General features: G+C 42.4%; 1 protein-coding gene across 6 annotated transcripts in view; it reads right to left on the bottom strand.

Moving 5' to 3' along the window:
• Nucleotides 1–2,497: 2,497 nt before the first annotated feature.
• NPNT (nephronectin) overlaps nucleotides 2,498–17,395 on the bottom strand; it is an 83,318-nt gene continuing 68,420 nt past the window's right edge. For 4 of the 6 annotated variants that reach the window (XM_077755775.1, XM_077755777.1, XM_077755778.1 and 1 more), the window contains 4 exons: nucleotides 15,795–15,881; nucleotides 15,221–15,319; nucleotides 6,843–7,099; nucleotides 4,625–5,467 (listed from right to left, as the gene is read on the bottom strand). In XM_077755775.1, the coding sequence (XP_077611901.1) occupies nucleotides 5,357–5,467; nucleotides 6,843–7,099; nucleotides 15,221–15,319; nucleotides 15,795–15,881 (554 nt within the window). In that variant the 3' untranslated portion in view covers nucleotides 4,625–5,356. Of the gene's footprint in view, nucleotides 4,045–4,624; nucleotides 5,468–6,842; nucleotides 7,100–15,220; nucleotides 15,320–15,794; nucleotides 15,882–17,395 lie in introns of those variants that run through there. The other 2 variants (XM_077755779.1, XM_077755781.1) reach the window with 2 other exon arrangements.

Genomic DNA, 17,395 nt, shown 5'->3' with positions numbered 1-17,395 from the left:
TCTGTGTTTCCAGAAGTTAGGCAGAACACCTGCTTCTAAACTTGAAGTAATGATTTGTGTATGGTCATCCCCTGTGTAGACTGTGTGTGCTCGGCAGGTGTGGCTGTGGCTGGGACTGTGGCTGCCATGGGCCAGGGGTCCCGGGGCACTTTGTGCTGGAGCCGCCCTGGTGGGATGGCCAGAGATGAAGTGGGCATGGGCTGGGCGACGTCCCAGGGCTCTCCACACAGCGGGCGCCCTGGCAGGACAGCTGAAGCTGAAGTGGGTGTGAGCCAGTGTGTCTGCGGCTTTCTGCAGGGCGAGCTCCCTGGCTGGGCAGGGAGGTGTGGGCTGTAGGGTCCTGGGGTGCTCCGGCATGGGGCATCCCAGCAAGTTGTCTGGGGGCCATGTGGTATGGGCCCAGGGTCTTCTGGGGTGCATTTTGCCTGTTACTTGGGTGACACAGCTAGGGCTGCAGTGAATGCTGACCGGGGGTGTCCTGCTGTGTGCTGTGCTGGGGCTGCCTTGGGGGCACTGGTGGCGGTGGTGTGGGCTGGGGCCCCGGGGCTCCCGAGGTCATAAGCTGGCCTGGGCACCTGGGCTGCTTTCATCCATCCTATCAGTGTGAATGGGGAACGTCAGCTACACGCCCACCTGCCCCTCTGACCTGGGGAGACTTTCAGCATTTCTTTCAGCATCTCTTCCACCATTCGGCAACTAAGGCTGGATCTTTTATTTTTTATTTAAATTCTAGTTAACATACAGTGTAATATTAGTTTTGGGTATACAATTTAGTGATTCAATGCTTCCATACATCACCCAGTGCTCATCACAAGTGCCCTCCTAATCCCCATCACCTATTTCATCCATCCCCCCACCCACCTCCACTCTGGTAACTTATCAGTTTGTTCTCTATAGTTGATTGTCTGTTTCTTGATTGGCCTCTTTTTTTTCCCCCATGATCATTTGTTTTGTTTCTTAAATTCCACCTGTGAGTAAAACCATATGGTATTTGTCTTTCTCTGATTTATTTCACTTAGCATAAGATGCTCTAGCTCCGGGGCGCCTGGGTGGCTTAGTGGTTAAGCGTCCGACTTTCGCTTAGGTCATGATCTCGCGGTTCGTGGGTTCGAGCCCTGAGTCGGGCTCTGTGCTGACTGCCAGCTCAGAGCCTGGAGCCTGTTTCAGAGTCTATGACTCCCTCTCTCTCTGACCCTCCCCTGCTCACGCTGTCTCTCTCTCTCCTAGAAATAAATAAAACATTAAAAAAATTTAAAAAAAAAAAGATGCTCTAGCTCCATCCATGTCATTGTAAGTGGCAAGAGTTCATTTTTTTTCATGGCTGAATAATATTCCATTGTATATACATACCATATCTTCTTCATCCAGTCTATAAACACTGGCTCTTTCCATAATTTGGCTATTGTTGACAATGCTGCTATAAACATTGGGGTGCATGTATCCCTCCAAATTAGTATTTTTGTATCCTTTGGGTAAATACCTAGTAGTGCAATTGCTGGGTCATTGGGTAGTTCTATTTTTAACTTTCTGGGGATCCTCCATACTGTTTTCCAGAGTGGCTGCACCAGTTTGCATTCCCACCAACAGTATAAGAGGGTTCCCCTTTCTCCACATCCTCCTCTAGGGCTGGATCTTTTGTATACTAGTTGCTCTTTTTTGTTTTGCTTTTTAAAGTTTATTTATTTTTGAGAGAGGGAGAGAGAGAGAGAGAGAGAGAGAGAGAGAGAGAGAGGGAGAACACCAACACCAACACGAACAGGGGAGGGGCAGAGAGAGGGAGCCTGAGAATTCCAAGCAGGCTCTGTGTGGTCAGTGCAGAGTCTGAGCTGGGGCTGGATATCACAAACTATGAGATCATGACCTGAGCTGAAATCAAGAGCCAGACGCTTTACCTGACTGAGCCACCCAGGTGCCCCTGCTAGCGGTTCTTTTAAACCCCAGCTTTTCCTCCGTGCCCTGCAACAGGGGATTTGTTCAGGGTCCCCCAGGACTAACCTCCCTGCACTCCGCAGTGCCAGGGTGGGGGTTCCTTTCATTACCTTGCCAGGAAGACTTTTAATCCTGATTATTTCATTAGTTTTGTTTCCTTATAGTTGTTTTCTCCATCAGGAAAGGTTATTGGAACATGAGTCAACTACCACAAATCAACAAAACCAACACTAGTAGGAAAATAAAAGGCTTTACACTTGTAATTCCTATATATTTATACATAGTTTATCCTGCCTTCTTATAAAAAGGACGTGAGGCTAATGTTATGATGAAGTGAGCTACAAGAACACGTAACGAAAGCAATATGCTAAGGTCTGACATGCCCCGAGCATGCTGGTGAAGAGGGTCTCCCATTCACAGCCTAGAAAGCATCCCAACAGGGGCAACATCTTTGTTCCCTCTCTTCCAGCAGTAGAAGGGGCTCTACGACAGATGGCATTCGTGAGACCTCCCGCTCCTCCTATATTCTCCCAACTAAAAACAAAACAAAACCATGACAGGCGATAGGTGTCATTAAGAGTGCTTTTATTTACAAAGAATCATTTTTATTTGGCTGTTTGGAAAACCACTAACATTTTTCACTTTAGAAAACATTAAATAATAAACAAGATGTTATACAGTACTTTGGATAACTTCTGTCAGTTTAGTGCAATGTAATATTGGCACCTAAAAGTGACATTTTCAACGATTTCCCCCTTTCCTCTTCGGCTGTGCAGTTATACGACCACAAAGGAAATGAATCATTAAAAATGGATCTAAAGCCACACCATCTGGCCCCTAGTCAAAGGCTCACTGATTTACGTCCCTGCTCCCATCCTGCCTCCACCAAGTGAAAGGACTAGAGATATTCTGTTGGTAATTTTTTTTTTAAACACAGGTACATTTTGTGGAACTTGGGAGATTCCCGTTGACCAATGAAGCCATCATAGCGGCTGGGGGAAGCAAGGATGCTGACAGGTGTTGAGCACAGCACTCTTTATCAGTGGCCAACTTGTCACACATGTTGCACAGAGAATGCACCACACAAAAAACTCTCTAACCTCTGTTCCTTGTTATGGTCTCTTTCAAAACCTGAAATATCATCCATTGAGCAACTAAAAGGGTTATACTTTTACCAAAAAAAGAAAAGAACCCTACCCCGTTAGGACACTATGGAGGTGGTAAAGTATCTGTCCGTCATACTCTTTTAAGAATATGGGTTTTTTCCCCCACTGTTATAATCCCATTAGGTTTGCCTTAAAGGGAGAGATCTTTCAGCGAGCTCCACATTTGGTGGGCTTTTCCCCTTTTGATTCTCCTCCATTAGGAGGCTAAGAGGTAAATACCTAAATTAGATCCTGGCCTCGTCCAAATGACTCTGTTCTGAAGATTTTTGTTACCTAGGAATAGAATCAAGACATCTTTTGGAAGATTCTATAAATCTGTCACTTTATCTTAATGTAAGAACATCTTTAACCATCTTAAATAAACACATTTTTATCTACTTTTTAAAAAACTTCAAAGAGGGTGAGGGAGAAAGAGAAAGGGAGAGAGAAAAGGAGAGAAAGAAAAAAAGAGAAGAGATGGAGGCAGAGAGAGAGAAGAGATGGAGGGGGAGAGAGAGAAGAGATGGAGGGGGAGAGAGAGAAGAGATGGAGGTGGAGAGAGAGAAGAGATGGAGGCGGAGAGAGAGAAGAGATGGAGGCAGAGAGAGAGAAGAGATGGAGGGGGAGAGAGAGAAGAGATGGAGGGGGAGAGAGAGAAGAGAGGAGAGAGATTCACTTTCTTTCTTTCTTTTTTTTTTTTTTTTTTTTAAACAAAGGATTCTAATTTAACAGTTGCCCCTGCCAGGAAAGGTCCCCTCACACTCCAGTCTGGGCCTGTTTCCTCTTGTCCTATTCTTAGCGCACGTGGAGGACAGCTGGCCACCGTCCTCTCTGCCCCAGCCATCCGTACACTTGAAAACCAGCAGTGATTTGCCCCTCAGTCTTCTCTTCTCCACACTGGATATTCCCAGTTCCTTTAATTTTTCATCATAGATCTTTTTTTCCAACCCTTTAATCATCTTTGTGATTCCTGGCAAAAACAGCAGAGAATATTTTGATTACTTAATCAGGAATGAAGGAAAAGCCTCAGGAGTTCATTGCCTCTTAAAAGCNCGGGTGGGGGGGTGGGGGGTGGGGTCCCAGGTCTTCCTGCTCTAATGTGCGTGGGAGCCCCGTTTCGACACATCAGCGCATCCGGGCACAGGACCTGCGCCCTGTCCCGTTCTGAAAAGACGGCACAGGCGTTAGGAGTTAGACCTGCCTGTGTGTGTATGGATTTTAAAATCTGTATGAAACCCTGTCCCAACAGAGCTCTCCCCCTCACTCTTCCAGAAGCAGGATCTTTTCTCTGAAACAACCAGAACTTTTACAACATGTTTTACAGATTACCAAAGAGAGCCATGTTATTATGGTAAAAACTGCTGGTTTTAAAGTATACCCTGGAACACTGAGAGTCTTCTACACAAACATCAGCTTCTTGTCCACATGAATGGTTCGCTATCCCATATAGTGATCAAACTCATGGCCGTCAAAAAACTCATCCCTCCACTACCACACGTGACATCTCTTCCCATTTTCTCTCGCTGCCAAAATAAGGTCTGGGAACTGGATGACATTTCACCGGGTATTTTTTAATTCAAGAGCTCACAAGCTGCCTTTTCCCTTGCAACTAGAGTCTGTATATATTAGGAACACGTAACTACTTAATATCAATAGCACATTTACACAAAACACAATACTACTAACGAGGGACGTGCCCACTCTACGTAATGTCTTCAAGAGAAAAATACAGATAACGAGAATAAATGCATCTTGATACGTTACACACCCTTCTTTTATAAAGTGAATGGCAGTAAAAGCCAGAGTTCAGGTCAGGCCAGAGCTAACATGTGAAGGGGAGAAACCAATTTCACAGGCACATTGTACAACAACATTATCTTAGGGGAAGTCAATACTACTCGTGGTACAACACTGAACACATAACAGAATGGCCATTTCCACAGATTTCTTTTGCAATCTTCTCCCATGGTTTGCAACTAGGAACACCTTGTGACCAGGAGGAAGGATGGCACAGGTCACATGCCGGGGGCCTTCCTGAAAGACACACAGGATGGAAGGTAACACCGAAAGCTGGCGTGGATGTGTCTACAGATGCCCCCCTATATCCCAAGGAGGGTGCACTGTTGATTGGAATTGCACAAAAGCAGGCCAGCAAGGTGTGGGTCACCCACCAGACCTTCTCTTGACCCACTGACCTATTCTTCTCCTAGGCCTGATAAGAGGGAGGAGAGGACAGGAGGTGAAGATTGGAAAAAGAAAAGAGCAACAGGGAGAGTTCAGTGCTAGTTCGGGAGTTGCTCGCGTTCTTCAGAGCAGTGGCCTTTTCTCAGGCTCACATCATCCAATCCAATCTCCCCAGTGTGGCCACGCCTTTTTTCACCTCTGAAGACGACCTAGGGAGAGAATGCACACCAGTCAAGCCTCTCCTCTGCCACTTCCCAATGCCCTCGCTTCACAAAATGAAAGGCAAACGTTCCCCAAAACCGAACAGCAAACTTTCTCGACAGAAGGAAAGACTAGAACATAGCCAGGGTCGCCTGAGGCTTGCCTTTCGGCAGAAACTGAAATCCTCAGTAGAGTGTTCATCAGACCACATGCTACGCTTTAAAAAGCCATTTTGAAGGACAGACTACTTCTGTTCAGGAATGTTTACGAAATGGACATTTTGTGAAAGATTACGAAGGTCAGAAGTAACAAATGAGACAGATATAAAGATGTAGAAATAAGAGCCCAAACTCTGCCTGAACGACCATAATCAGGCTGCCTATCCTGGACATTTGCGGTTTCCTCCTTGGGTTAGGCCGACTTTGTTGCCTAAAACAGATTCGGACCAAACACCACATTCCAATCACAGTGTTGTTTTACTTCCGTAAAGGACAAAAACTTTCTTGTATCTCATCTTCTATAGATCATCCTTGGTTTTTTAAAAACAGAAACCTTCCGATGCTATGATTTTTAAAACGACTTTGTTTCTCCAAACAACGTTACGCTTTTTTTTTTTTACAAGAGTTAAAGAAATCGAAGACTGATAAAAGCTGTATACATGGAGTCTGTTCCTTTTAACATAGTTTCTAGAAACTATGCCTATGGTCATCTATGCATAATCTCCTAATAGCAAGTTTTGTGAATAGAAGCATAAAGATTCTCTTCCAAATACATTATTTTGGTGGAATGCTATAGATCGTCTTATTGCTACCTATGACTTGATTACTTAAGATAAAATTTACGTATTGAGTCAAAGCTTTTCCCACATCCTGTCCTGAATAGGACCTCCCAAGCATATTGTTCTGGGTTTCCACCCAAGGCTGTTTAACTATGATCTCTGAGGCAAAGGAAAAAAATTAGACTTCAGAGAAATACTTCAAAAAAGAAAAAAGAAACACTTTAGGGTAACTCTGAAAAGTAAAGGAGTTGAAGAAAAAGGAAAAGCAGCAACAGTTAAGCTCACCACCTCTGCTCTTTCAAGTTGCTGTTAACATTTTTTCTTCTTTTTCAATTCCTGAGTTTTCTTCATTAAAAATAGGGGATTTTCACCAAGGTTGGGGGGGGAGAGTGGCTGTAGTCAGAGGTTGCAATGAAGAACGTAAGAAGCAGTAAAAAGGGATTACAGGAAGAGGCAGTGAAGGAACAGAGCTCTCATATCCAGAAAAACACAAACCTTTGTGCCTGAATTAATGAAGGAAACATGGCTTTTTCAGATTCAGATCCTACTGTTCTCCTATGAAAGGAAAACTTCCCAGGCTCTGCCTCCTTGTAGGTTCTACTTACGCTCTTGACGTCAGCCCCTCGCAAGGTGATCTGTGTGTGCCTCCAGCCATGGCCACCATTTCTTCCCCACAGGGCTGCTCCGTGGGCACCGTGTTTTCTCACAAACACCTGGAGTGCGCCGGAGTGCAGCCCAGTCACCTTGTGCCTGAACGACAGGCACAGGTCCCCTGAATGCATGAGGTGACCGAGAGGTAGCACCAAGCGAGCGGCTTTTCCCCCTGGGCCTTTGGCTCCCGAGACTGTCAGATATTGTCCACCTGGAATGGGAAAAGCAGGGCTTTTGTGTGTATGTGCCGACATTCCTTTCTCGCACAGACAGCATGGAGGGCGAAACTCACATAAGCTTTACTTTGCAGAAACTGCAAGCTGGGGTAGTCACTTGTACAGAATTCCACATTTTGCAGAGGGGAGAAGATCAGACTAAATTCTGTGGCTTGTGTTTACAGAAAATACTTGGCTCATGGAGAGTACAAATTATGGCAAGGACACAGTGATTAGTAATCCTGACACTATGAATATTTTCTGTTGAGGATGAGCAGACATACACAGGTAGACACGAGCTCACCATCTCTTGATCTTCACCAATGTCTGACTCCATTGTCAAGCTGGCTGGCTGGTTGACTCTAAATTGCCAAAGAGAATTTCCTATGTGGATAATTAACCTCCAGGCAGTAGAGCAGATGGTGGTCTGAAGGGACACTAGATCTGTTTACTCTCTTCTCTCCACTTTTTTTTTTTTTTTAATCTCTAAAGCAAGAAGGGTTCTTTGTAAAGGTCAGTTTTGCTATTTTTCTCACATGGGAGTACACCTAACCCCATGAAGATGCAGAGGTGTTCTGTAAACCTCTACATCTTGCTGGAGCATCAATTTTATTTGCAGGTAAGTAGTTTAAGACATGTTTATCTCAAAGCAAATCTGTATCATTATATATAATTAATATTAACTAATATATTACATATATATGTACACACAATATTAATAAAAACTTTCACTTTGGACAAGTACTTTGATGATATCCTCAGATCCCTAGGGCCATAGAGTTTGCTTCGCCCTATTGTTAGAGTAACCGCAATGGGGTGGGGGAAGTTTAAGGAACAGTGAAGTGGGGTATATTGCTTCCCAAGAGAGGGGAAGTTGCAAGTAGTATTTGGAAACTCAGTCCATGTACAAATGACCCCCACCCACCCGGCTGTTTTATTACAGCCAACTGAAGAGGCACCTTGCGTTTCAGCACCGATTTATCCGTAAGAAATACGTGGCTGGAATGTTGACCACATGTACTTGTTTTGGTAGAGATGCTACTTATTTCTCAGTTAAAAGATAACCATCCTTTCTTTGTTATGCTTAATCTGTGTAAGATACGATTATTTGGGGGATGTCGTATTCTTCAAGGGACATGTCTACTAAGTTCCTTAGTTCTTACTAAGTTCTACTAAGAGCATTCAAAGGACCAAATAGGCGATTGTCGTATACTTTGCCTGTGCCAGGCTCTTTAATGGGAACACCTTCAGCCCTGCTAACTGGTCTCTGAAGGGAGCACGAGTTTGGTTTGTCATACAGCTGCAGAAACTAAGGTTTGGAGAGGTGAAGGCACCCGAGGTGTCATCCAGCCAGCGAGGGGCAGGGCAACGGTGTGAGGTCAGAACTACCTGATCCCCTCCCTATGGAGCACTTGCTGCTCTCAGACTGGAATCAGTGGTTTACCGTGAAGTCGTTGCTGTCAGAACCGATCTTTCCCCCAAACTACCCCATTTTAAATTCCTGGCACATGGTAGGGCTTTGATGTCATTTGTTAAATAAATGATGTTCCAAGAATACAGGAAAAACCTGTAGGGAAATAGGTCCTTGAGGCATGTACTTGACTCACCAAACGCACAGATTTCTTCTCTGCCCATCCTTGTGCCCTGCCAAATTAATCCAAACAAAATTTGGGGCCAAAACATTTAGATGGGGGTTAAATGTCTCCCCATAAGTCAGCTTTGAATCATCACAGGTATTTGGGTTAAGACTAAGATATAAGGTTATTACAGTTAACCTGAAAGTTTTAAGAAAACAAGGATTACCTTAAGACCCTGTGGAATGTTCGCTAATATCACTATGCCAGACGCCGCAGGCAAACCACCTCACAAACCACGGCATCCTGGTGAGAGTCAAGGCAGTCCTTTTGTACAGGTATCTAAAACTATAGTGTAAATCATGGTGAGCGAGGCCACCATTGCTCTTCCTCTATAGAGCTGCTCTGGGGGAAAGAGGTTTTTGTTTTACATTAAAGGATTCTTTCCCTTTTTAATAAAAGGAAATGTTACAAGGGTGCAGTGGTAGCTAAGGGAAAAATGGATCTAGTATTCCAAAACAAGTTACCTATTAGATAAAAATCTTCTGATTCCAAAATACTGGCTTAAATAGAAAACTATATTAAACATCTTCATGGTTTCAGTTTAAAGGGTCACAGTATCTAAGGTTTTTTCTTTTTTGAGAAATAATAAATGCTGCAAAACTTGCCGGAAAAGTTAGATGATAAAATTTGAATGTACTTATTTGTAACTCTACTGGTTTGTGCCTTTACAACTTACCTTTACAAAGACAGCAACATGATGTCCATTACCGTAACTATTAAGTGCGGCCAAAAAAAAAAAAAAATGAGGGGGTGTTTTACTTAGAAGTCATGGCCTCATTGAGAAACCAGCCCAGCTTGAAAACTAAGATCATTACAGTTTGCTGGGATTTATCTCTCAAATACAAAGACCTTAATTTTTTGTTTTTTTACACAGAAGTAATACAGTAATGTGTACTGTAGGAAAAATAGTACAAAAGCAGAGAGAAAATTTAAATAAGCCATGATCCTAAAAGCCAGAGATAATTACTAATATTTTAACTTTGAACATTCTCCTATGGAAATATGTGAACACTAATGCACATGAATATGAACATTTTTTCCAGTGTAGTAACTTTTTTTCATGAAATGTATAAGCCATTTTCTATGTCAACAAATAGACATTTTTCATAGCTCTAAGCATATCATTAATAATTTAGCCAATTTCTTAGCGAAGAGCATTTAAGTTTCAAATTTAAGAATTTTTTTATAATTTCAGGTTTTTATTTAAATTCTAGTTAGTTCACATACAGTATTAGTTTCAGGAGCAGAGCTTAATGATTCATCACTTACATCCATGCTCATCCTAGCAGAAAACAGTAAGATGAGCCAAAAAAAAAAAAAAAAAAAAAAAAAAAAAACCACNATGAAAAAGAGAAAAAAAAAAAAAAAAAAAAAAAAAAAACAAACCTGAAAAGAACTAAGTTCCTTTTTTATATAAAGAGCTTTACAAACGACACACAAAATAAAGGGCATCGTAGAAGAAATTACTTAAATATTGTGAAAAGTTGACCATCTTTTCATATAAGAGAAAGTCAAAATTAAAAGGAGAGGCCTTTTCACATTAAGTTTGGCAAGGATACAATAATAGTTTAGGGGCGCCCAGGTAGCTCAGTCAGTTAAGCGGCCCACTCTTGATTTCTGGCTCAGGTTGTGATCCCAGTTTGTGGGATTGAGAGCCCCGTCGGGCTTCATAGTGACAGAGTGGGAGCCTGCTTAGAATTCTCTTTCCCTCCATCTCTNGTTGGAAAAGATCTTTTGGAATGGGTCTTAAATATTACTGGTGGGAGCATAAATTGCTACAACTCTTATGAAGGGCAATTTCGAAAACTTACCAAAATTCAAAATGTGAATTCCCTGTGACCTAGCCATTCCAATCTACGAATTTATCCTACAGATATATTCAAGCGTATATGAAATGATACATGTACAGTCTAGTACAAGGCTATTCACTGGGGCACAGTTCTGATGAAATGTGCCTCAGTGGATGACTGGTTCAATACAGTGTGGTACATCTAAGAAGGAATGGTGTGGCAGCCATAAATAAGAATAAAGGTGTTCTGTTTACAGGACAATCTTCAACAACCATAGCTAATACAATTTTATTGGTAACTGTGGGCCAGGCACTGCTTTAAATATTTTACATATGTTTAATAGATATAATTATCTCCATTTAAATAACCTGCTCCAAGTCAAAGCTAGTGAGTAGTGGCACTGGGTTTCAGCCCAAGCCTTGGGGGGTTCAAAGATCATACCTTCTGGGGCACCTGGGTGGCTCAGTTAGTTAAGTGTTGGACTTTGGCTCAGGTCATAAACTCAGTCTGTTGAGTTCAAGCCTCCCATCGGACTCTCTGCTATCAGCACAGACCTCTCCTTTGGATCCTCTGTCTCTCTCTTTGCCCCTCCTCTGCTTGCTCTCTCAAAAATAAGACATTAAAAAACTAAAGGACAGTGTCTTCAAATCACAAAAACAAGACACAAAAGAAGATGCTGTTATGTAGAAAAATATCTCTCTGGAAAAATAACCAAGAAACTAGTTGCATCTGGGGAAGGTAACTGAGCCAGGGCTAGGGGGACAAAGGCTTCTTTTTTCACTGTTGATTTGTTTTTCCATTTATGTGTATTTCAAAATAATGTTTAATGCTGCAAATAGATGTACTTGCAGGTACATGCTGGCTTGCTTGCTATATACTTAAGTGAATACCTTGTAGGTATCAGTAGCAGAGCACTGAGTCAGCTTCCTTTAACCCTGGTCGCCAGAGATCAGGGTTTCAGGAAAAGCTCCCATCCCCACTCCGGGGTCCAGCCTTGACATTTACAGGATGAGGTGTCTTCAAGGCCACAGCCACATGCCTACAGCACATCACATCTGTCAGCAGCACAATCTTCTGTCCCTTAGAGGCATGTGTTAATTTCACTATCTCACAATTAAGACTGACTGCGATAAATAAAACCTAATGAGCACCAGGAAGAACAGCTAGCAAATGAATTTACTCTGCAGCTGTTTCTCAAAGTTGTAAGTGTGTTTGAGGGTTTTCTTAGAGATATTAGTATATGAGAGTATCTGCAAATCTGGATCTTGCATAAGAAATGCACATTAAGATCAGTCATAACTGTGGAAATCCAAACATATTCCTTTACAAATGGCATAATCTAGACAGAAGCAAGTAAACAATTAGCTTGGTAATTAGAAAATACACAGGAATCATTTAGTAAATTGGTTATAGTCTTCTCTAGTCTTAGCATGTGATACATACATACTCACACCCCTGAACTTCCTAGAAGAAGAATAGGCATTTTTCAAACTAAGCGTTAGTATTTCCATCAGTTTCTGGTGAGAATTCCCCAACGTGTTCTAAAAAGCTTGTCTGCACTTGCACCGGGACACATGTCATGTAGTGCTATCCTTTCTTCCACGCTGCCACCCTTTGGTCTTCCCATCCACTTCCCAGCCAGAGCCCTGCTGCTCAGTAATCACTTTGGGGTGACCTGGGGGCTTTGCAATCTGAGTCAGAGGCTCTGGGAGGCCATGTAGGAGGTTTTCTAATCCAACTCTTAGCCAATGCTCAAAACCAGCTCTTGCTACATTTCACCCAAACACCCCCACCAGGGGAAACCTCCCTATTTCCACCAGGGGAGACCTCCCTATTTCCACGTCACCCTGTTCTTTTTAGATGGCTCGGACGATCACAAAGTTCTGAGAGTGAGCCCAAACTGGTCTCCCTGTAGCTTTTACCTACTGGTCTGACTTCTCATCCCCTTGTGGTTACCGAACAACTGGGATGGGTGGTGTTGGTCAAGTATTTGAAAAGCAGTCTTTCTCCATTTTTTCCTCTCCAAGCTAAACATTTTGGTTTCTTCACTTGTTTCCCATAGGCATCGAGATACTTTCCATCTAGGTCATTTTCTTATGAGTGACCTACCATTATCTCTATTCTTTTCAGAAGAGAAAGAACTCACTGATTTTCCATTCTGGAAAAAAAAAATCCTATTTTCTCTGGAAATTAACAGTGATGGCACAGATTCCACTCAGAAAGGCTTTCACCTCTCTTATTCGAGTAACTTCCCCATGTATTCTGGCTATAAACAGAAGGGAAGGGGGAAGGGACAAAAGCAGAGAAGGAACGTGTTTTACCTGCTAGTAAGCCTTACGTAAGCCAGTTTGACCTGGACTGGATCTGAGGACCTGAGAAGCCACCCCCAACCCCCACCCACCCCTGCTGCTGACTTTCCTGAGGTTACCTGTAGCTCGTTATAACACAGATTTCTTTCTAGGGGCAGAGTTTTCTGCCAGTTTCTGAATATATGATGTGTGGATCTTGCTAGGTGTGCATAGTTGAACCAAAAATCCCTATGCCAGCCTCCTGCCCCTTCCCCCTAATACACTAAATGAAAGCTTCCTGTACTAACACCCCGGGGAGACAGTGCATTGAGAGCTAGCTCCCTGTCTCCTTCCTTGGAACAATAAAAAGTTCCTTACTTTCAACATTTTCTGGAGTTTAGAGCCTGACCCCTCAAATCTGTTCACACTAAGGCACGTCCTCCCCTTCCCACATGCGTGTAGTTGGTTTCTAGACCATGGCTCTAGACCATGAGCCAACATAGGGATGGTGAGCCAAACGTACTCACCCTCCATACGTTTCACCTTCTGAAATATGACCTGTTGATCTAATGTCTGAGAGCTGGTTCTATCCGCACACACTGCCACTTTCTCCTTGGGCTTTGAGTCATTCTGTTTGGCTAGTATGCCTTCAATATACAAGTTCAAGATCCAATTCATTCAAATTGGTACAACCTGGAGCAACCCCAGAAGCTCATCCTCCAGGTGCCAGAACCAATCTTCAAGAGCTACCCAGTCACCCAAAGAGCCATCACTTCCTTTCAGTTGGCTCTATCATAGCCAAATGGCCGCTCCCAACTTTTTTGTCTACCATTCTCATTTCCAATCCTCTCCATAAGAGGGTAAGTGGAATTTGGGCCACAACAAATTTAAACGTCAACATATGTAACGAATAATAAGAAGTGTTAAAATACTAAATTGGTTCTAATACATATTTAAATTCTAAAAATCAAGTATTTTACATAGACTTTCTACATAGGATGCCTACATGGAAGTATAACGAATTCTTCTGAGTTTAGCACAGATTACTCTCACCCATGTATCTTACTTGAAAGAGTTGCTCATTACGGCCATGAACAGAGTTCACCATCCTGTCGCAGATAACTGCTAAAACTCCTTCATCCTTAGCAAACTACTACACGTCAGTGGTCAGTGAAAGCTACGGTCCTGACCTGTGCTGATCGTAGACAGCGAGCTATCAGAGGAGGCTGATAGCACAGGAAGTACAGGGAGGCCTGGAGTGAGGTCCATTTGTTAGCTTTGTGGCCTTAGGAAACGTATACCGCCTCTGGGCTTCAGTATCTCCTTTGCAAAACAGGGACAATACTACTTGCTTCACAGGGTAAATAAGATTAGATTAAATAGAACCTATGAGATGATAAATGAGTCAGGACTACAGTAGATATGAAATAAATAGTTTCTCATTAACAGACATTTGTGACATTAATAATAATGTCATGCTCTGGAGCACCTGGGTGGCTCAGTCAGTTGAGCATCCAACTCTTGGTTTCGGCTCAGGTTATGATCTTGCGGTCTGAGCTAACAGCAATGAGCCTACTTGGGATTCTCTCTCTGCTTGTACTCTCACTCTCTCAAAAATAAATAAACAAACATTAAAAAGTAATAATGTCTTGCTCAGAGTCAACCTTAAATGAGAAAACTATGTGTGGGTGGTGAAGGGTGGGGTTACTAAAATTTATTTCATAGCTAAGAGAAATCTAAAAACCTGTTAGAGCTTATTTTAAAAGCTTACTTCAAATTTTAAAAATCTGTTATATTTCTACCATAGAGCTACCCAGGCACTCCAGGGAGCATGCAATTTAAAAGTCTTAATTTTCCAAGCATCTATGTCTAAATCTACCTTTCTAATAACATTCTCTTGTGGAATAAGTGTTAGTAATATGTAATTAATTTAACCAGCATCTAAAGTAGATTGAAATTTTTTCCAGAGAAATATTCACAACCTCACAGAAATTTCCAGTGTCTTTCTGTTATGTGCCAAATCTTTAAAAAGACCTAATTGAGAAAATAACTAGGAACTACCACCATGGCTGATGTACCACGATATTACTTCTTTCATGCTTGGGAATGGGGCACTATAAATAGCCTGAAAATTATGTTAGAATGAGTCCAAATGTCTTACTTACCAACCTCTGTGAGGGAAATTAGCTGGCCTTTTAGTGAACTACTTGTCCTCCCATAATATTATTCCTAGTTTATTGCTGACAAGTTTAGTTCACTTAAAAAAAATGGAATATGAAATGCTGAATGAGATCTTTCTTTACTGAATAAAGGGTAAACACAGAGACATGTTAGAGCATTTTTGATGGTCAGAACTGGCGTCCTCAGAGAGGATCAAACTGATCTATATTAACTGGTTTTACCTGCTGGATCTCTAACCGGTTCCCAGTGCAAGTCACTGTCTTTTTCTCTGATCCATCCACAAAGCCCATGGTCAAAATTACAACTGTGTATCAGAACACCTACGAGAAAATGGCCAGAAAGATGAGTAGACCACGAACCCAACGACTGACAATAAAAACAAATTCGTTCTCTATCTGCACACGTGTTCTCTTCTAGCCACACAGAACTGCCCCACTAGAGATCAAAGGAAGATCCCATGAAGCCTGTGTTAGAACAACTGTGCCTGTGTGATCAGCTGTAAAAACAGAACACACAAATGTTGCCAAATTATGACCTCGTTACATGGTCGCTTACCAAACAGGATTTCCTCCAGTTTAAGTGCTTTAATATTTTTTTAAAAGAAGATAATGATGATATATCATTATTTTCACTCAACAATTATAGAACCGCAAAGGAAACCGGGTTGTAAAAAAATAAGAGTATGTTTTTTTTCCCCAGACATAACCAAATCATCTACAATTTAAAAGCCACTTTCATGAAATGGAAGGAAACGATACACTATCAGTGTAACGCTACTAAAATAGAAGCATCTACCTGGATCATCCTTTGCTTCATCGTCTGCACTGACTCCTCTTTCAATTTCAAATATTTCAAACAAGTCATTCGAAGGCTGTCGTGGAACTGAAAGAGAGAGAGGTTTGGTTTGGTTTTGAGGAGGTATTGGTAAAGAGGTAGACCTTTAACCATGGCATAGCGGGAGAAGGCCTAGGCATTCCACTCATCTGGAAGAATCCAAAATATTTCATTAATAATATTACATGTCACATTAAGAGTCACGAGGTTTGTTCTCCAGGCACTTCTACTATAACGTTTATCTGAGCACAATTTTTTAAAATGTTGTTAAAGTGTTTCTAAAAGTCAACATACAAAGTCTTTGCCTGGAAAATACCTTTTAAAAGAGCTACCCATCTCCAGCAAAATAATCACCTCTGTCAACTTCTAGAATTTGTTTCTATGAAAGATACATTATGAACTCTAAGGCTGTTTTTCTTTTTTAATGGAAAATGCTGGCAAGTACAGTGAATGGTTTGATTTTCTAGCCACGGCGTCAACCCCTCTCCAGTGAACGCTGCCCACTGCTGAATTCCATCTACAACTCTCACCATCTCTAGGTTGCCTGGCTCCTTAACAACCCAATCCAAACTCTTGGGTGAAACACTCACAACTCACCCCCTGAAACACACAGTACTGTCCAAACATGCCATTTATTTTCCTGTCTCTGGCCCCGCCCCCAGCTTCGGCTCCTCCTGTTCGGACTAATTAACCTGCCAAACCGTCCCTCCGCCTGCAAGACCCAACGTAAATAACCCTGTCTGGGTGAAAACGCTCATGCCCCAGGCAAATTAGATTCTTTCCCCTTGTTCCCCCCAAAAGCTCATGTGTACACATCTCTATTACACCCTTCGATAGAGAACTGCAGTTCTTCACATACATGCATGTCTGTCTCTCTTGGTTCTGAGGTCTTGGAGGGCTTCAATCATGTCTTATTCATGTGACATTTCCAGGGCGTGACCTGGAGACAGGCCCTTGGTAAGTGTTTATGGAATGAGTGTGAAAATCTTATCAGAAATTTACGTTCTGTCAACCCTTTTCCTCAAACGAACCAACAGGGACAGAGTTGAAGAATCCATTTTTTAAAATTAGAGTCATTTATAATTTTTAAAAAAACTTGTAATGCTTATTTATTTTTGATAGAAAGAGGGAGAGACAGAGACAGAGGGTGAACAGGGGAGAGGCAGAGAGAGAGGGAGACACAGAATCCGAAGCAGGCACCAGGCTCCGAGCTGTCAGCACACAGCCCAATGTGGGGCTTGAACTCAGGAACCATAAGATCATGATCTGAGCCGAACTCAGACGCTTAACCGACTGAGTCACCCAGGCGCCTCTCAAAACACAGTTATTTAAAGCATTAGTTATTCAACGTATATTTGTCCCCCACTGCCATGAACCTTGGTAGCCAAGGGGACAGGTACAAGAGTGGACAAGATCAACAAGGACCTAGCCCTCAGGGAGACTGCATTCTAACTAGAGGCCAACAGTAAACATGTAGCTAAATCCTCACTACAATTCTAACTTCTGATGAGGGCTGCAAAGGGAAAGCACCAGAAGATGTCATAAAGATTAAATGGGGTGGG

The sequence above is a fragment of the Crocuta crocuta genome, unplaced genomic scaffold (assembly GCF_008692635.1).
Source record: "Crocuta crocuta isolate KB4526 unplaced genomic scaffold, BGI_CrCroc_1.0 scaffold92, whole genome shotgun sequence".
NCBI lineage: Eukaryota > Metazoa > Chordata > Mammalia > Carnivora > Hyaenidae > Crocuta > Crocuta crocuta.
The sequence above is the reverse complement of the archived record's forward strand: the minus strand, read 5'-3'. Positions and strand labels throughout refer to the sequence as shown.